General features: G+C 36.8%; 1 protein-coding gene across 1 annotated transcript in view; it reads left to right on the top strand.

Moving 5' to 3' along the window:
- Positions 1-21,903, top strand: part of SGCG (sarcoglycan gamma) — a 74,353-nt gene that overhangs the window by 30,583 nt on the left and 21,867 nt on the right. The window contains exons 2-5 of the mRNA XM_019651432.1: positions 967-1,068; positions 6,182-6,269; positions 11,792-11,911; positions 14,314-14,326. Of these exons, the coding sequence (XP_019506977.1) occupies positions 967-1,068; positions 6,182-6,269; positions 11,792-11,911; positions 14,314-14,326 (323 nt within the window). The remainder of the gene's footprint in view (positions 1-966; positions 1,069-6,181; positions 6,270-11,791; positions 11,912-14,313; positions 14,327-21,903) is intronic.

The raw sequence follows: 21,903 nt of genomic DNA on the forward strand, positions 1-21,903 counted from the left end.
ATAGAGAGAGAGAGAGAGAGAGAGAGCACTCAGAAGACAGAATCTAAACTGCAAGTAACAATGGGTGTGTGTTGCACACTGACACACTAATAGAAGCTGAGGGCATGGTTAGAGAGGGAATGCCAGGGAAAGGCCCAGGACTGAGCTTGAGGAAGCCAGCAGTGAGGCTGGGTAGAAGAGGATGAATGTGGCACAAGGCCGAGAAAGTGTTTCCTGAAGTAGGAGGAAAGCTAAGTGAGCACAGTGTCATGGAAACCAAATGAGGATAGTGTTTCAAGGAGAAAAAGGTTCAGTGTTGGATGCTGCTGAGAAGGCATAGGTAATGAAGCTTTTAAATGCCCACAAGATTTAGTAGCATGATGGTGGTTGGTGATTTCCAGAATTGTCTTCTATTTTCTCTGGTAATTCTTCATAACTGGAAACTCCTTAAAAGAAGACACCGTGAATAGAGCTCCACATTCTCCTATACTGCTTTTCACTTAAGGAGTGCCCAATAAATATGTGCTATTTTGTGAACTCACATGATACACTTGAAGCCTTAAAAAAGTATTTAGGGTATTTTGGGGGTGGTCGTGATGGAACTATTCTGTCTCTTTACATGTATTAAAACTCATAGAACTGTATAGCCCAAAAGAGTACATTTTATAGCATTTTCATTTTTAAGAATTTTAAAATAATAATGGTAAGTTTCTTTCTGTTACATGGGTAGGATCTTGAGCGTTTATGGTAAAGAGATACTTTAAACCTTATAAGTACTTCCTAAATAGGACTTTGTATTTATGTAAGACTTAATAAAATACTGTATACTGAATAAAAACAACTGAAGTTTTAAATAAAGCATTTGAGAGAAACGCAGAAAAGTGCTGATAGGAAATTAATGAAAATGCTCATGTAATTTAAGCTGATACTAGAAGAAAGGAAAAAGAAACCAATAACAAAATCTCTGTTGTCTCATCTTTTTAACAGACAGGAATGGGTCACTTGGGTGTCACAAAAGATGGGCTTTGCCTGGAAGGAGAATCTGAATTTTTATTCCCATTGTATGCCAAAGAAATACGCTCAAGAGTGGTAAGAAAATGATGAATCATTTAAATCATTTGTGTTTTATGAAAAACAAAGAATGCTTAAGCACAGAAATTCAGCATATTTCAGAGCAGAGTTCTTAGAATATATACATGTGCACGCATGCATGTTACACTCTTTATAAAAAGCTTGGCTCTAAGGTTGTGGAATTTATTTCTGATGTGATATTCTAAACAGACTCCATTTTCACGCGATTCAGCTTGAATTTGGGGGCCTCAGTAATTTAGACTATAATAAAAGATTTGGTAATTAAAACCTTTATCAAAAACAACCTAAACTTCTTTCCATTTGTGCAAGTAAATTAAATATACTTATTTCGAGGCATTTAAAATTATCTGACAAGCTTAGAAAGAAATTAGTTTCTTAGTAATATGTTCTGTAGTAATTATACTAATTATAGATGAGGTCCTGTAGGATTCTCCATAAATAGATGAAATATCACCATTAAATAATTGTGTGACTTTAAAAGTAAATCTGCCTCAGTATTATCTTCATTTACCTCCATGAAATTTATAACTAGAGCCAAACACAAAATATAGTCAAACAATTTTTGTAATATATTCTATTTTTCCTTATATGATGCTATGGACTTTGTAGTAGAGATCAGTGTTTTGTTAGACTACTGATTAGGTGGTATAATCTAAATAAAATGTTAAAACTTCATCCAGCTATAACTCACCAGTTGTATGGCGAGTACAGTCTTCATTTTCCTCCCATCTTTCAGATATGAAAGGATATGTCAGTATTTCTTACATGCAGAGTCTGAACCAGCTATTCTAGGGCAATTAGAAAGGTAACAAAAGACCGGCCACTGTAAGAGAGATGACATACACTCCTGAACTAGACATCAGAACAATCACCAAGCTCTACTACCAACTACAAAGTGATAGGATCTAAAACTTACAAATACTGAGTGCAATGGAGAGATCCTAGAGAGTACACAGCATGTAAGAAGTTATTAGGCACCACTCTGTTACTTCTGGTAATAGCTCAGTTGACAGTAGGAGCAGGCAAGTGTCCTGGGATATCACAGGCTGATATATCTGTATGAGCTTGATTCTGTGAGCTTATTCAGATAATACACTTACATGTACATCAGTCATGATGGCATTTCACTGCATTAACCAGCGCTGTTGTATAGAAACATGGGAAATTAACATAAGCTTTTGTAAAAAGGGAAGTTAGATGCAAACAAAGAATTCAAATATTAGAACTTAGCCTTCCCCCACCCACCCTACCCCCAGCCCACAGAGTTATGTTGGCTGAGGGGGACCATTGCAGAGGCAGGTAATCTCCCTCAGTTAAGGAGGTAGGTTGGTAGTCCAGGGAAAACCAGCCCACCCAAAGTTCACAGAGTTTCATAATGGAGGGAGCTGTCACCTACCTACAGCTCCAGAGATTGCAGGGAGTTCACCCTACCTTCACCACCCCCCAGACTGAGCCTATACATACGTCCTTGTCAGTGCATGTGTGTGAGAGGAAGCTCCCTTAGACTGATTAAATAACCACTCAACAGGGACAGAAGAAGGGCGATCACACAGGTTTGGGAACAGCTCATATTCCCATCAGCCAGTGTGGGAAAACATCACAGGTCATGGAGCATCAGGTAGAATGTCAGGAAGGTGTTAGCTCAGGAGTGGCACAAGAGCAGCATTTATTTTATTATTATTATTAAAATAAATGCTGCTCTTGTCCCATATAACAAAGCTAAACAAGAAGTCTTGAAAGTATCATACTTATTCCAAGTGACTTACTGTGTCCCAGGACAAAGCTCAAGAAAACTGTGTTCTATCTGGGCACAAAGGGCAAGGAAAGCATGAACATCTTAAGTAGAGACATGAAAGATGGAAAGACAGAAAGAAACCACATGAATCTTCTAGAGATAAAAAGTATAACACCTGGGATTTTAAAGAAAGTAAATTGAGTTTCAAGATACATATAACAAAAACTGATAGAAATATAAGAAAAATATAGAATTATCCACATTTATAGTCAAAGATTTCAACAGCCCTTTCTCAATAACTGATAAAACAAATCCACAGAAAATCAATAAAGATATAGGAAAACAGAACAACATTATCAGCGTACCTGATATGATTAACATTTACATAGTACTCCCTGCAACAGAATACAAGTTATTTTCAAATGTACAACAGATAATCATCAAGATCATATTTTGGACTATAAAACAAATCTCTGTATATTTAAAAGTATTCAAATCATAAACATAGGTTATCTGACCACAATAAATTTGATAATAATAATAAATAAAAACAGTAACAGAAATATCTGAAAATGTTCCAAATATTTGGAAATTAAACATTGATACATAATCCATGGTTTAGAGAAGAAATAAAAAGAAAAATTAGAGAGTATTTTCAACTGATTAAAAATTAAAAAATATCAAGTTTGGGGGATGTGGTTAAAGCTGTGCTTTAGAAGAAAACATATAGTACTAAATGTCCATATTAGAAAAAAAGAAAATCAATGACTTCTGCACACTCCTTGAGAAACTAGAAACAGAAGAACAGATGGAACCAAACCTAAGAGAAGAAATGAAAGAGTAAAACGCAGAAATCAAAAAAATGGAAAACAAAAACAATAAAGAGAAATCAATGAAACCAAAAGCTGGCTGTTTTGAAGATCAATACAAATTGATCAACCTCTAACCAGACTAATCATTACAAAGAGAGGACAGAAAGGACCAACATCAGAAATGGCAGAGAGAACACTAGTAAGGATCCTACAAACACTCGAAGAACGGTGAGGGAATATTATGAATAACTTTATGCCAATAGATATAATTTTTCCACAGATTGTTTGGCAGACTTGTTCACATACACATGCTGCTTCAATGACTAAATAAACCTCTGCCATTCCCATATTAATTCAAATTTGAAGTAGCTAATTATGTCCATGTATGAAGTGACGAAAGGGGACTATTAAAAACTCTTAAGGCAATCGTGGCCTATATTTGGGCCCTACCAACACATCCTTACACTGTTAATTGCCTTTTTATGCATCTCTCTCATAGCTCCTTATCTAGGTCACACATTCTAGAGAAAAGATGTCATGTCCTGTGGCTCTTTTATCTACTTCCAAAAGCTAAATATAGTGTTGAATGATACATTGTTTATATCCAATAAATACAGTCAGAATTCAATTCAGATGAATGGAAACATCAAATGTTTCTTTCTGCCTTGCCATCATCCTATAAATGGCATAAAATTTTTCTAAAGGATATCACTAGCTAATTATGAAAACTGAAAAACTCATTGACAGACAAGCTTTGGATCTCAGCTTCCTCACCTAGAAATTGGAAATGCCACATACTTCACAATAGACATGGCAATTTTTGAAAAATGTACCCGTTGATTGTTTTCAGGTACTTATCAAAAATGTAGATTAAAGAGCAAGTGCAATTCAATAAAAGAGCTTTTGTTAAGTAATAGAGGTAATATTTATATCATTTAGTTAATATTGTTACAGAGCCATTTCTGCTTTAAACTATGAGTAACAGAAAATCTAGCCAGTATTGTATAAACGATGAACTTTTACTCTCACATAACTAGAAGCTAGAAGGGGCAGCCGCAACGTCAGTTCTGCACTCGCCAACCTTGGGGCCAGTATCTTTGCCGTCCTTCTGCCTGCCCCATGGTCACTAGATGTCTGCTAAGCTACATCCAAGGCATGTGGCCAGGGAGATGTGCAGGGCCCGTGCATGCATCCTTTTCATCAGGAAAGCAAAAGCTTGCCTAGAAACCCCAGCCCACCCCCAGAAGATGCTGGCTTCCATCTAGCTCGACCAGAATTATGTCACTTGGGTCCCCTTAGCTGCAAAACAGGCTAAGAAAGCAATTAGCCTTCCCTACAGTGGAAGGGTTTGAGAGTCCCTATTGGATCACATAACCAGAGCGGTTTCCAGAATAGCATATGTTGTCTAAGCATGGGAGAGTAGACCTCACAGCTCTAACCTGAGCCCTGACCTCCATTCTCAGAGAATGGTTAGAAAAGAGCGTGGAACTTGTCATCTAAAGACTGGGTTCCATCATGGAACTGTCACTTGCTATGACAGTTGTGACTTTGGGTGAGCTGTAATTTAATCTCTTTGAACTCAATTTCCTTATCTATCTATTAGGAGTAATGGTGCCAACTTCAAAATGGGGAGGATAAAACGAGAGGATGGATGCTAAAATTGTGGGTAAATTGTTAAGTCTTATTATCATGCTAGTTATTTTATGATAATGCAAAAACAAGTACTATAAGGTCACATTGTTCGATAGAATGAGAGGCTGATAAATCTCTCTGCTTCCACAAAGCAAGTCAGACAATTTCTGACCTGCTAGCTCTAAAATGCTCCTGAAACTTCTTTCCTTCTGAAAAATTCACATTATTCCCCATGACTCTGGAAGATATTTGGTTTCCTCTGAGTGAACCATAAACCCACCTGAATCCAAGAGCCAAATTACTGCATTCCTTTGAAAGAAAACTTTATGTAAAAGCAAGCAATCTTTTGTAAAACAAACCACCCATTCAGAATTGATACTGCAGAAAGCGCTAATGTGTTTATAAAGCCACTTTATCTTTCAACAAAAGCTCAAAAAAAAAAAAAGTAGACACCCAACAAATTTTAAAAGCTCTTTCAAAATTGTGAAAAGCCTTTGCATTTTAAAAAATAAGTAACATGGTATTTATATAGAAAAACTAACCATTCTCTGATTTATCTTCCTAAAATATATCATGCCATAAATAATAAAAATGAAATTTTAATTCTTTGGAAAAGAAAAAAAACACATTAAAACTTGGTTGTTTTCGACCTTCACTATGAAAACTGACTTGCTGCGTTGTAACCAGTGCACATAAGCACTATAAACCCATGAGATTATATATTTTGTGAAAAAAAAGTTAATACATTTACTTCTTTAACATACTATAATTCAAGCTTTAAAAAATAATTTTATAAAAACAAATTTATAGGAGCATGGACCTGTGACTCAGGAGAAATTATATAAATCTTAAATTTATATACAAATATAAAGATATGGTGTTTAGATTTTAAATACTGTATATTTGGCTAATTCTGTAAATCCCTTCCTAGGACTCTTCTCTGCTACTGCAGTCTACTCAGAATGTGACTGTAAGTGCACGAAACTCGGAAGGAAATGTCACAGGCAGATTGAAAGTGGGTGAGTCCAGCTCCATCACTGTGCTTTGCATAGGCGTGGTCCATGACCAGTGTGCTGAGTGGATAGGTTTGTTTTTCTTCTGAAGAATTTAAAGTTATTTATGAGCCATCAAAGTGTGAATTTCCTAAATATCATGCTGTGTTGACCACAGAGAATAGTTAGCATGGGGGTGGGGGGTGAGGAGACAGTCTGAAGTATTTTAATTAAAGTAATTTTGATTCCAAGAAACAGAGGACCATCCAAGGTAGTATAAGAAACATAATGATTATTGCAGGATGCAAAAGAACCTCCCAGAGATCGAAGTAAAGGAACCAAAGTAGTTGGCCTCAAAAGAACAGTGATCAGGGGCTAACAGCTAAAAGTTTTCTCTCTCCCTCCCTCTCGCTGCCTCTCCTTCCCCCTTCTTCCCCTCCATCCCTTCCCCTCCCTCTTCCTCTCCCCCCTCCTTCTTCCCATCCCTCTCTTCACCCCCTCCCTCCTTCTCCCATGTAGCCCTCCTTTCCAGTGTATACTTGCCCATCTTTTCCCTTGGGTATTATGACCACCTCAGTTCTAACTCTCTGGGACCTCCAGGACCTCTCTGGCTCTTCATCTGATGGGCTGTACTTCTCAACACCAATAACTCAGTCTTCAATTTCACGAATTCTAAAACAAAGTATCTCTAATTGCCCCACCTAATCTGTTCAACCAGCTGCCCTTGGGGTCAGCTATGCACATCCATCCAATCAGCTAAGACCAGAAAATAAGGTCAGATGGGAGGGAGGTCACATAGGGTCTTGCACAGTGTGAAAAAGGATTAGAGAGAAAGAATATAGATGAAAGCAATAACCATAGGGCAAACCAGCTGGTGAAAGGGATGTGTATACATCCTGTATGCTATCAACATGCCACAGATTTGCTAAACCTAAGAAATTGGAGGGCTCTGTTGATTATGGGAAAATAGATGAGACGTGTACTGCCAACACAAACTGGTCACTTTCAGTGTTTCTCTTTTTTAATGGCTGTTTTTACAAAACAATAATGTTACACTGGAAACTATAGCCATACATTAACCTGATGATTCCTTTTTATAATACTGATACAAGAACGCCATATTTTATGTTCTGTTTTCATCTTTATTACTTATTCTCAATAATGAATTGTATGTCTCTCTTGCTTAGAAGGTTGTTTAATCACTAAGAAATTCTCAGTGGATCTAGAGCTGAACCTGAGTTTATCCAGTCCACACATTTTTCAGACTTGTCTAAATCAAATCATGTGTTCTTGATTAACTATATAGTATTATGATTTATATTTACCATCATTTCTTAAAATTCTTTGACTGGCTTTTAAATGTTTGAGGAATTTTTGACCATCTTTTGTCATTCATTCAACAAACATTGAATGCCTGTGTGTTAGTTTCTATATGCTGTCGAGTAATTAATAACATAAAAATACGTAATTATTTCTTAGGACTTAAAAAGCTAAAAGATTCATTTTATAGCCTTATAAAAATGACTTAATACAAATACTTATTTCCTCACTTAATTTTTTGTTAAATGGATTTTCATATAGCATGCAATGGAGTTAGAGATAATATAAATCTATGCCCAGTTTCATGGATGAAAGAAACTGATGCTCTGAAAAGTGAATTTGCTCAAGAATGCACAGCTAGTTAGTAGAAAAGCCTAACCAGGAATGACCCCAGTACTTGTTTGTCTCAACCAGGCCTGTTTCCACTAACCCTCCCGCTCTCTAATCAGATTTCCTTAAATTATGGCATGCCAGTAACTGTTCTAGCTGTGGCAAACATGGTTCCTATTTTTGACTATTTTTGACAACAAGGAATGTACTAAAAAAAAAAAAGTTTCCCATTGGACTTACTTTGGTTTAAACTGTTGGCCTCAAATCTTGAGTTTTAACCTTAGTGTTTCAGGCCTAATAGACTGTTAAAATTAGTGATTTCTGCTAAACCTTTGGCTCGAAAGCCCGGGTTGTACTGACAACCCTAAACTAGGAAATACAACTCAGCTCAACAAATCCAAGATTATTTTCAGTAAATGACTACCCACAACCACAGTCATTCCAGCCTCGCACTTCCTGAAAGAAGCTAAATTTAGCTAATCTGTATATGAAAATGTAATTTATGTGAACTAGTCAAACTAATCCCTTTTAATTAAATGAATAATTGTTTATTACTAAGCCACTGTTAAAGTTGGCAAACAGTACAATCAAAACCAAAAGTCTTAAATTCCAAAAGTAGTCAAGCACTGAAAAGCAAGCACTAATAGCTAGCATTTCAAATCTTTGAACTAAAATATATCGAATCATAATCATAATATGGTTTTTAATTTGCAAAAGCAAATTTTAATTTGCTTTCAAATAACAATTCTGGTTAGCTTAAAAAGAAGACCCATCCAGGAGTACGCAAGTTATGCTCAGATGGGTTCGCAGGGTTTGATATTTGATTTTACATGATGGAATGTTAAATTCAAGCTATCGTAGTGGGGCCGGGAAGGCTGTTAATGAGGTATACTGCATGTCAGGAAGAATTTGATTATATTTTCACCAGAAAAACCCTTAAGCCAATTTCATAAACTTAATCCATCAGATCATAAAACCTTACTATATTTATTCTCTCTTTTTATTTCCTTCTTTGTACTGAAGCCTCTCATTACAAATTTTATTTTACCAGATAGCTCCTTTTTATTAATCACCAAAATACAATTTAAATTCTATTTCTTAAAGAACTCTGCTGCAAAAGATTATTTGCTCATCTCTAATCCAGGTCCAGCTAGGTTATAAAAACTCGCAGAATATTAATAGAAGTTAAAAGATGAATAGCAAACTCAACTGTTTTAAGAGATGATTCTCCCTGTGATTATGTGCTTTTTATCATTGAAGAACAGTTTCTTCTGGAAAAACATATTTAAATTTAACATTCAATGTCTATATATTTTAATAAAATGAAGATGAAATTTTATTCACCTCTGTGCCTTTACCTGGAGTGTTCCGTGTCCCTGGAGTGCCTCCTTCTCTCTTCATCAGGGAACCATAAACTGTTTCTTTGAGGTCAGCTCAGACATCATCTGAACCCTCAAGGATGGACCATGAATTCTTTGTCAGGGTTCTCATTGAGTACTGGCCATGCATGTATCATGGCTCTTATAAAATTGTCCTGTAATTGGGTTTATATGCTTTTTTCTTCTACAGACTATGAACTCCTAAGTTCTGAGCTACATCTCACTTGCTTATATATCCTCAGTTCGTAGCATGGAACCTTGAACATTAAAAAAAATGTGATAAGTTTGTGTTGAATGGAATAGACTCACTTTCCTGCATTTTCTTTGATTTAAGCAAGTCTTTATGTGGCTTTGTTACTGATAAAAATGATGCAACTAAACTTATTTGTTGAAGAGTTCATCAGTGTGTATGAAACAGTAGTTACAGAAAAGATGTCATTTAGTTTAACCCCTTTCATTTAACAAAGCCTCCTAAAAGTGTTATATGAACTCCAATGAGCAAAACTCTTTGAATCCTTACTGGATAAATTACTCCAGTTTTTTCTTCTTCTCAATTTTAAACTAAAATAACTTCATATTCATCATTCAATGCAAATCAGTGGTTAAAGGATAAATATGTAAGGTATCAGTGACTCAGAGAGGTAAATGCTGACACTGAATTACTGGGTGACTGAATCTGGGTGAAAGCTCAGAAGAGCAAAAATATAGGCAACTACAAAAAAATTAATGTAGGCTTCCTTAAGAGAAAGAAGATAAAACATAGAGTTCTACTTTATAAGTCACACACACACATGCACACACACACACTTAAATGAAGAATGATTGAAGAGTTTTGAGGTACAAATGAATGAAATAGCATAAGAATATGTTGGTGACCAAGTCCAAAATGGATTAATGTACTAACTAAAAAGCTCCTATTTAATTTCTAGCAGGTATCCATCAGCTTTAATGAGTACTGTCAGGGACACAGAGACACATACACAAAAACTGTAAGCTATTCATTTTCTCAGTAAACTTCTTTTCTAAATCAGACTATAAAACTAACATGCAACACTTGTAGTTCCTTAAGTACATGCTGAAAGCTGGGTCCTAGAGAGATTCATTTCTTATGCTTCTGGTCTCTGAAAGACTGGAAGCACAAAGAGAAATGATGAAATATAAAATGATGAGAACCCACGTGTATGGATGAGAGAAATTGAACAAGATCTCATATGCTCCATGAGGACACAGTATTTATCACTAATGCCTGGCTCCTAGTAGCACCCATTAAACATTTTTTTTAAGATTTTATTGGGGAACTGGGGGAGGGAACAGTGCTGGGGAATCAGGAAAGGGGAACAGACAAGTTGCTGTCCTTTTGTTCTTCAGTCTAGTTGTGGAGAACATCGCTTCCATGTTGGTATTATCATTGTGCTCTTCCCAGTTGAGGCAGTTGCTCACCAGCCATTGGACAGCTGCTCACAGCAGCTCACGGCAGCTCATGAAAGCTCACACCCGCTGCCGGCCAGCCCCACTGCAACCTACGCCGTCACCAGTGACTCGTGGCAGCCCAGCTCCAGGTCGAACTGTTGTTCACCATCTTAGCTGTAGAGGGTGCAGCATCACTAGCTCTCATGTGGGATCTGAACCCGGGGCCCTGCTGCTCAGAGCTGGCATCCCAAGCCAGCTCCTAACCAACGTGCCACTTGGCTGGCCCACACCCATTAAACATTTGCTGAATACAGTAATGATTTGGGAGGCAATGGGTCTAGAGCTCACATGAAAGAATTAAGCTTGGAGGAGAAAGGGCTGCCTCTGTCAATGAAATAGAAAGAAGGAGTGAAGAAGACAAAAATGCCTTAGGTGAAAGGGATGGGCAGGAGTTTGAGGGTGTTTTTCCATGGTGATGTCTGTTTCCATGGTGACATCCTCTGAGGACTGGGGCAAAGGAGAGAATCTGAATAGGACTCATTTTCTGGGTTAATTTTGGCCATTAAAGTGAGCCATTCATAAAATGGTCTTTCCCAAATTTCACATTTTAGAATATAAAATTCTTAGTTGGTTAATAGTCAAAATAATACAGATTTAAATAATATGAGTATATTATCTTGGGCAAGTTTTAAAAACCTGAAAAAAATTAATTTTTAAAAAATTTATTCAGGGCCGGCTGAGTGGCTCAGTTGGTTAAGAGCTCACTCAAGAGTTTGAGCTCTGAGCAACAGCAGTTCGAGTCCTGGCCCAAGCTGAGCAGCCACTGAGCTGCCAGCAGGTGGCAGGATGGCTCAGTTAAAAAAAAAGTTTATTCATAGATGTATTTGATATAGATTAGCACAGGTTTGACATAAATGAATTTTAATGATATAATAGATTTAGGCTTAGAACTTACAAAATTTAGTCACAGTATCAAAAAAAGTGTTAGTAACAAATCCTAAATGTTTAGTAATTTGGTATTGTTTGGTGACATGGCATGTGTAAAAATAGAGGTTATGACACTGCATATTGTAAACGCTTTATAATAAACTGTTTTAATTAATCCTTCAGGTCCCAAAATGGTAGAAGTCCAGAGTCAACAGTTTCAGATCAAATCCAAGGAAGGCAAGCCACTGTTTACTGTAGATGAGGAGGAAGCTGTGGTTGGTACAGATAGACTTCGAGTCACTGGTATGTCGTAGCTGTTTTTCTTTCAGTTGAGATATAATGGACATATATTAGTTTCAGGTGTGAAACATAATGATTTGATGTTTGTATATATTGTGAAATGATCACCACAATAAGTGTAGTTAACCTCCATCACCACACATACTTACAGATTTTTTTCTTGCAATGAGTACTTTTAAGATTTACTCTCTTAGCTACTTTTAAATATATAGTACGGTATTATTAACTATAGAATTGTGCTGTACATTACCTCCCATGACTCATGTAATTTATATCTAGAAGTCTATACCTTTGACCCCTTGCACCTGTTTTGCCCATGCCCCACCCCACCTCTTGCAACCACCAATCTGTTCTCTGTATCTGTGAATTCCGGTATTTCTCATTTTGTTTATTAGATTCCACATATAAGTGAAATTCAGGTTTTGTCTTTCTCTGTCTGACTTATTTCACTTAGCATAATACCCTCAAGTTCCATTTGTGTCACAAATGGCAAGATTTTCTTCTTTTTGAAGGCTGAAAATATTCCAGTGTATATGTACCACATCTTTTTAATCTATTTATCTGTAGTAATTCTTGAGAAAAACAATATCCCATGGACTGTATTTCTGCAAAAGAAAATTGTACTTTTGGCACATTTAATTTGGAGTCTTTCAGGCAAATAAGAAAAAGTAGTTTGAATTTGTTGACTTTTCTTCATGACATTTCTTTTGAAATTCTTTGGTACTCTCCTAGGAGAATGAAACCCTCCTCACAAATCTTTGCCCACTGTTTTCTTCCACCACGTTGTTATCCTTTATCTCTATTTAATTGGTGTAACCCAAAAGCTTATCAGAAATTCCCCTATCATCTGCATGATATTAAAATATCTGTTTTCCATATGACATTTGCAAAAGAACCTTCTTCCAAGTCTCTTTTATTCCCATTCCACCAGGTACTTGGAGTCCCTATATTTTTACAAAAAAATAAAGATAAAATGGGGTTCTGATATGACTCATTTTTAGGACTGAAAAAAAGAAATTTTATTTTTAAAATGTTCAGAACAAGTTCTAAATTTCCTTGCCAAGCTTCTACAAAGACTAGAAGACAGAAAAAGGCGTACACTAGTTAAATTCATCCCAGTACTTTTATGTACTATTCTGAAACCTTTAGCAACTTTATTCTCTCACACATAATTATTAATATTTATAAATGAAATAGAAGTAACGTTCTCTGACTTAAGTAGATTCAGCCCTAACACAATGTTTTATGTAATCTGTAATTCTTAATAAAACAAACTATAAAATCATACCTATGTTGCAGCATACTCTGTGACAATAGGCTCCTTGTTTTCTTACAAAATAAAGGATTAGTAGGAAATCTAATTAAAGGAAGTTGATTATTGCCTAATAAAGAAATGGCCAGGGTACCCAAGAAATGAACTGTTTCATAGTACAGAGAATATGTCGGGCTTTGAAGGCCTAGATTCTATTCCTACCTCAACAATTACTAGCTGCATGACCTCAGGCAACTTAATCTCTTTTGGCTGTTTCCTCACTTTTAAAAGCAGATTGATAATGTCTACTGTATTGGTGCTGCTGGATTCAGTGGATTTATATGCAAAGGACCACAAAGGTTGTGGTAGAGTATTATGGCAATGCATGACAAATAGCCTAAGAAACAGCTTGGATAGCTTCAAACCCCAGCTGTCCTACACAGGGCATCAGTGATGTGAACCTTTCCTGGCCTAGAGCTCGTTCCAGGCCATGATGTCAATGAGTAGAACACGTGAGGAAACTTGATAAGAAAGTATATTATTTATTACCTACATGCATGTATCAGAATTACCTGGAGGACTTGTTAAAATATATATTGCTAAGCTTCATCCCCAGAGTTCCTGATTCGGTAGGTCTGGGATGGGACATGAGAACCTGCATTTCTTGGCTGGTGCTGCAGTGCCGGGAGCCCCTTTGAGAATGACTGTCCGGCGCTCACTTGACCAGAGTCAGTGGGAGAAGCAACATGTCAGCAACATACAGACACACTCCCTGGCACATACATTCAAGTTATCCTTCTCAAAGGTGTCACATTCTTCTTTTCTTTCATAGATTTTGTGGGGGTTTTTGTTGTTTTTGTCTAAGGCACAAATTACTTCCAAACTCCTCTTCTCTCCAGTGAAACTAACCACAGCAAGGGTACCCCCCACTTGCAAGTACTGTGTACTTTTCTTGTCATTATGCCTTTACAGTAATAGCAGCTCTTGTTGCCAGGGTGACCATGAGTGTTGAGTGTATGAACAGTAAAAATTTTGACCCAGACATTAACTTTTGTCAGTTTTCCAATATGGTCTTGGCTTCCTTAAATTTCGTGATTAAAGAAATGCAAGAAATTCCACAATTCTCACTTCTCTCCTTGTTTTGTCTCCATAGCCAAGGATCCAAGGTTTGACTCTGCATGTTCTCTAGCTCAGGTTTTCTCAACCTTAGCGCTATTAACATTTGGAGCTAGATATTTTTGGTGTGAGTAGGGAGCTGTCCTGTTCATTGCAGGATATTTAGCAGCATCCCTGATCTTCATGCCTCGATCCAGCAGCATTCCTCCCCCTCCCCCACAAGTTGTAACAGTTAAAATGTCTTCAGACATTGACCAAAGTCTTTGACGGGGATGAAGGGGAAGGGGGTAAACTCATCCCTAGTTGAGAACTGCTGATTTGCCTTAAACCTATACCATTTCTCTAGAATATATTAACATTTATGTAGTGTTTACTATGTGTTAGTAATTAAGCTAGATACTGGGGATGCCAAAAAAATGTATACAAGAGGAGACTTTGGTCAATGTTGCTCAAGCAGTAGTTCACCGTAATCAGAAGTGTCTGGACACTGATGGTAACCACTTTGAGCACCTCTTGTAATTGCAGAAGTCAAATGTGACTTGTATTCGTATTTTGTTATCAGTATATACTGAGTATTACAATTTTAATACAGCTTTCCTTTCTTAAAATGTGTATAGAATACATTTCTTTGGCACCCTCTGTACTTACAGTTCAAAATAATTAAGACATGCTCCCTTATGGGTGATGTTTCTCTTTTAGCTGAGATGTAAAACATTAATTTGTTGGTCACAGTCAGCCAAGGACTATAATAGCTCTTTGGGCCAGAGGCTACAGGACCTGCCTGGGGAAAGGAATCGGTCATGCCAGAGTGTGACTGAGAGAGAGACGAGAGTGGGTCAGAGTAGGTTTCTCCAGGAAAGAGAAATTTAAGCCAGTCTTAAAAAAATGGATAGAACTTTATCAGGAAGGAAAATTAAGGACTATCATTCTAAACAGAGTGAGGGGTAAGAATGGACAATAATAGACAATTGCTTAAAATAATAATGGATGACTGTTTTGAGAACCAGACTGAGTTCTGATCCCAGCTGCCTCATTCCGTAGATGAGCTCCTAATGTCTCACATGACAGCTCCAAGCATCTTTACCCACTGATCTCTCATTGACTGGAGGATATGGTATGGAACCCAATAAAACATATACAAATTGATCATGAAATTAAACTGCACATCTTGCCAAAGACGTAGAGCTTCCAGAAGTCAAAAATGATGTAGAAATAGTGGAATCCCTAACAAAGCCAGTAACAAAAAAAGACGTGAAAAGTCAGACATGCCAGCCACTGAAGAAGTGAAAATGAACAAAGATCATGACCTGATATGGACTTCAAAGATCAATAATTTTAACATCACAGGATTAAAATATTCACCCTTGGGAAGACTGGCAATGCCCTCAATTTGACTTATTATGGGTTTACTGCAGATGTTAAATATTACATGAATAATGTCCTGTGGTAGGCAGAATTCTAAAGATGACCTTTGCCCTTGTTAATATTCCCTCCTCCTGAATATGGATGGAATCTGTAACTATGATGAGATATCACTCCCATGATTATGTTATTTGTATGGCAAAAGGGAGATTAGCTGGGTGGGTCTAATTAATCATAGGAGCTCTTTAGAAGCTGACAGTTTTCTTTGGCTTATAGTAGAAGGGGAAGTCGGAAAAATTGAGACTGCAAGGATTTGTTGCTCTGTTGCTCTGTGAAGATAGAGGGGGCCAATGTGACAAGGAATATTGTGGCTTCTAAAGGCTTAGAGAGGCCTTTGTCTGACAGCAAGAAAATGGGACCTCAGCCCCCAAACCACATGGAACTCTGATTTTGACAACAACCTGACTGAGCTCAGAAGCAGATTCTTGCCCAGAGCCTCCAGAAAGAGCCCTCCCTGCCTGGCTGACACCTGGATTTTGGCCCTGTGAGACCCCGAGCATAAAACCCAGCCAAGCCCACTGGGTAGGACTTCTGACCTACAGGGGTGTGAGCTAACAAATGGGTATTGTTTTAAGCCGCTTAGTTTGTCATAATTTGTAACACAGAAAACTAATACAGCCCTTACACACTTCCAACTGTTGGAAAAATTGCATCAAAAACTAAATCTGATTTGTTCTTTATTTCATATTATTTCATAGTTGTTACAAGGATAACTAAGTTTTGTTAAATATTAAATACAATATGACTATTTTTATAATCTTTAATTTTTCAAAATTCCAATGAAAGCTTTTCTCCACTACTTACTATAGAAGTTTGAATCCTGTTTTAAATGGATTGACTCCAAGTAGGCTTTGGAGTTTGTTGGATCAGCAAAAGCAGCAGCAGTTGACAACGGTGGAGAAGAGAGGAGTGATAAGAGAAGAGAGAGAGCCAGCTTCCTCTGGGGACTGAGAAAGAGAATTAAACACTTTGCTTCACTTTTGTCCCCTCTGGTCACTTGCATAACTGCCCTCGACATGGAGTGGAAGGGGAGGGATGAAGTGGCTCTTTCTTTAAAGTGATACATTCCAGATTCCTGACTTGCACCAAATCCTAACCTTGACTTGGATAAAGAAATGTTTTCTTGACATTACTTTTGTCTTATATACTCAAAGAATAAGATGAAGCCTCCCTTTAACTCTTAAGCAGCTTCCATATAGACTTCAGTCAAGAAGGAAATGGAATAATCATTTTAAAATCAAAATAATGGAGGAGGTTAAACAATTTGACCAATTTAGTTGGAGATTGTCCTGGGCCTTTAAGGAGTTTCATCTTCCCCCCTAAAAATAGAATTGGTCACCAAGCAACCAAAGTTTACATGACTCTTTTACTAACCCCAGTGACAGAACATACTATTTGAATAGCATCAAAATGTCATCTTCAAAAAAAGAAAAATTTTGTTCCATTGCCAAGACTGACTTCTGGCAGATGATAAATTGCTAGTTTGGCTGCCCCAAATGTACTTTACTTCTTTGGCAATGATTTGCTAGGCTGGGTCCATTCCCCAACATTTAGTAAGAAAAACAGGGACCTGTCATGGTATCCATTTTCTCATCACCGATGAGGAAAATAAGGTCTAGAGGTAAGCCAGTTCACTTTATTTATGCCTTTCTATGCAGCTAAGCAGGGTGACATAAAGTCAAAAGTGATGGTGTAGAAATGCTGAAGTCATCCTCCAAGCCACGGACAAACGAGGACCTGGAGAATAGGATTTAACAACTGTAGAAGTGAATGTAAACAGGACAAAAAGTCTAGATCCCTTAAAAATACATGAAGACCGGCATCTAGAAGGTGCTTATAAGTCACCATGTCCTTCAAGCACATATCCAACACATTCATCTCCGAACACTTAATGATGCAGCTCTGTGGACAGTTGATGACCTGGTCCATCAGTTAATCTTTCCGCTGAAAGGAACAAAAGACCCAATTAAAGCTGGCTTAAGCCATAAGGACATAAAGTATCTCACAGGAGAAGTAGGGAAGTAGGATATTTTACTCCAGCTTTGCTTCTGTTCAAGTATGTCGATATCCCCCTTTTAGTTGCATAATGGTTCCATCAGTTGGATGCATCACTTCCCTGTGCAACAACTCCCCTAAACTTCTATTAGAGGAACGTGATGGCCTTTGGTGATCTCGCCTCTTTAAGTCACCCTTGCACCCTAAGTTCTCCTCATATGAAATTACTTGCATTTCTCTTATATGTGGATTTAGCTAGAATTTATCTTTTTAACCCAATCTAATAAACTTTGGTTTTTTAGTGAGGAATTAAAGACATTCCCATTCATTTTGATAACTGCTCTATTTTTCAGTCTTGTTGAATTTGAGTCTGAAATAAGCCTGGTGTAACAAGAGATACAAAGGGACCAGACCATGCAGGGACTTGTGAGCCATGATAAGTTAGGATTTAAGGGCAAAGGAAAGACGCAAAATTGTTTGGTATTCCTTAGTTTGTTATACATTTTAAGATCAATATGGCAATTACAAGGGAAAATAGATTATTTGGAGGAAAGAATGGAAGTGGTAAGACCAATTAGGATGATGTTGATTGTAGTACAGGCAATAGGTGATTGTGACCTGGCCTAGGTGGTAGCAATGGTCCTAGAGGGAAGCTACTGACACCAAACTAAGAACTAATATAGTATAGAGACACATAGATCAAATGGGTGGCAGGCATCCAGGGAAGGAATCAAAGATGAAAATATTATATTTGTTTCTGGATGATGGCATTACTCTCTGGGTAATGGAGATGCCTAGGAAGAGAAAAATACATTTGCAAGGTAAAGAGAATCGACAGTGAATTTTTAAGCTATCTATGAAGATATCTATGAAAAAGCCAACTGGATATGTCAAGTCAGCTATTGGACATGTCAGCTATCTGTTGTTCCTAGCAGAAGTCTCGACTACAGATATAAATGAGGTCACCATTAACCAACTGAACTCTAAGAGATGCCAATGTTAGAACTCAGGTTAAAGGGAGAGTAGCAACTATCAGAGAGTGAGAAGGGACAGACAATGTGGTGGTAGGGATATTACTAGAGCCATTTTCCCAGTGCCATTCTGTGTCCCCAGAATTTTGGGTCCAGGAGAGGTGAGGACAGATATTACCCTTGGATTTATCATCATGGAGGTCAGTATTGTATTAACAAGAGCATTTTCATTGGAATATTAGGCAAAGGGCAGTTTCAAGTGGCCACAGAGAGAATAGAATGGGAGGAAGTAGAGACGTTATGTGGAAGTTTGGCTGTGAAGGGGAGCAACAGAATTATTTTGCACCATTTGAAAAGCCCATTTCAGTCCGTACATGTTAATGTGTGGAATTAATAAATAGTTACCAGTGTAGATACTGCTATCTAACCAATGTCTGGGTATATATATTATCCACTGTTTGAACAGAAGTATTAATGCTGAATTCTGTGTATTTCTGTAATGGAAAGAACTTAGGAGTAGCAGAATATTGGGAAGAATGGGACAACTTGGAGCTATTAATATTTCCCTCCGGTCGTTGGGCTCTATCCATGACCTCCATGATTGCTGGGCTCTCTCCCATGAACCTTTCAACTACTTCACCACCATTTCAGTCCATCTTGTACAGCAATCTGACTGCAGATCTTCACATGAGTGTGATTCATCATAAATTGTTCTAAGAACCAGAAAAGAGTGGTGTCATCCAAATTCTACTGGTACTTTATAGTAGAAACGACCAGACCATTTACTGTGTCTAATCTTGGTTACATATTCTAAAAAAAAGGTTAACATTATAAGACTGGGCTTTTTTTTTTTGCCTTTTTGATTATACTTTCTTGTATAAATAATATTTATACAGGGTCATATTATACAGGACCATTTTAATACATGAGTTATATGATGATATTTTATAGTGGAAATTTTTCCCCTGCCCAAAATTTAGATTACACAACCTCAAATAATATGTTTTATTTTCCATAAGGAGCAGATGTTACACCAATTATATTTTTTTATATAATCTCAGTTGGTAATATTTAAATATGAGTACAAACATAAAGGGAATATAATTACATTGAAAATCAGCAACCATTGACTGAGAATTATTTTATGAAACTATTTAGGAAACATTCATTGTATTTTATGAAGCCATTTAGGAAATCCGATGAGTATTTATGCTACTGGAATACAATGCAGTTTCTAGCTTGTTTTAGAAAGGGTATATGTTTATAGAGAGTAAAATGTGTTGAGACTTTTTTTCTGTCATCATATCATTTTATTTATATAAAAATAAAGAGGTAAAATAATTACACAGAAGTTTATGGCCCACATTCCTTTTTACTCTACCATTCTAGTTATAGAAAGGAATCATAATTTTTTAATGCTTTATAAAGCTCATCTTAGGTTCCTCATAACAAAGCAATACTTATGTTTCAAGCAATACTATACAAACCACAGACAATAAATGTATTTAGTGTATAAAACTATAGTTAGCATATCTCTACTTGTCTTATTAATGATTGATGTAAGATGTATTTTTTATTTACTTTTTAAAAATATTTTGCAAATCAGGAGAAGCAAGGGGGAAAGAAAAGAATAAAGGGAGTATAAGTATCATACAAATTATCGGTTAAATTATTTCCCTTTCCACACCAAACAGAAAATGTTGTCTATACATCAGGCAAAACACATATTGTACTTTAAAATTTTATTGGCACAGTTTATTATGGAAACTCCAATGCTTTGTATAGTCTTATTTACATAATGGTCACTGTTATCATTTAGGTTTCTTAAGTGGTATTTTAAGGAGATATGTCCTGAGATAGCATATATGTTCTCATCTGAATATAGTTGTGTGAATTATAATTTTCGCAAAACATTAACTTCTTTATTTCAGTTGATTGTAGTTTTTGTGTTGATCATGCTGCCAAATCTGATTTGTAATTTTGATATTTCATTTTGGACTAATTTAAGCCTCTTTTACTTAAGTGCCACAAACTATTATTTCTTGACTGGAATGTGTGCTTTTGTCACATCTTCCTATTCAAACAAAACTACTAAAGAAGCAGTAATTATAATAACAAAGCTAATATAGGTAGTAATATTGTGAAGAAAATGTAAGGATATTGTGAATTGTTAAATTAGGAAGGACTGCTGACAAAATTTTGCTCTAGCTCATAATTTCTTACCTTAAATGTCTAGGAAGCATAAATCCAGGCTGTGAATGGCAAGTATCAAAACTAGTACAAGACTAAATTAAAAAATAAACATTGAAATTTTTTTCAGTGTTTCCTAAAGAGGAAACTCTGCACAGCGTGAAAACATGTGCTGAGTTCCTTTTGGAACCAAGAGGGAGAGAAACAAATTATTTGCAAACTGTAGCTGCCTACCCTTAAGTCTTGGCTGGGACCTAAGCTAGAGGTGGATCCTAAGACAGGGGCAGGGCCTAAGCCAGAGGCGAGACCTAAGACAGGGGCAGAGCCTAAGTCAGGGGCAGACCCTAAGATGGGGTGGGCCTAGTGTGAACAGGCAATGTGGTGCTACTTAAATCTGTGTATGCCCATAAAATTAAACAGGAGAAATATTTTAAATATAAAATGAAAGATAAATTTGTATTCCCATGTTGAATCCTTTACTTTTCCAGTGAACTGGATTATTCATTCATTCCTATACACTGATCACATTTTCTTGCCTCTAGGCTACTACTGTTGTCCCTGTAAATCATTGCCCTCAACCTCCATATAACCACAAAAGTCTATTTATTTTAAGGTTCAGAGCTACTGCATTTTACTATAAGAGGTCTTCCCTGATGCCTTAAAGTAATTCTTCCTTGCCCACAACCCCCAGAATAACTTAGCTGTACTTTGCTACTGGCCCATTACTTTCCACTTTCTATCATATAGTATTTGTTATTTACGTATGAGAAACCCTATAGCACATAGATTAAAAGTGTGAGCTTTGAATTCAAATCACAGCCCTGCCCCTTAGCTGTGTCACTTTAGGCAAGTTAATTAACCTTTCTGTTCCTCAGTTTCCTCCTCTGTAAAATGGGAAAATAATCTTACCTTACTTGTAGAGTCCTGAGTCTTAGCCAGTTAAATATATCAAAGAGCATGTCGCTGTCACCTTTGCATCTCTGCACCCCCACCAACACTGTCTTGTGTATAATTAGGTTCTCAGGCTAGTGAAACAACTGGGAACATAC

This window comes from Hipposideros armiger, unplaced genomic scaffold (genome assembly GCF_001890085.2).
Source record: "Hipposideros armiger isolate ML-2016 unplaced genomic scaffold, ASM189008v1 scaffold_160, whole genome shotgun sequence".
NCBI classification, from domain to species: domain Eukaryota; kingdom Metazoa; phylum Chordata; class Mammalia; order Chiroptera; family Hipposideridae; genus Hipposideros; species Hipposideros armiger.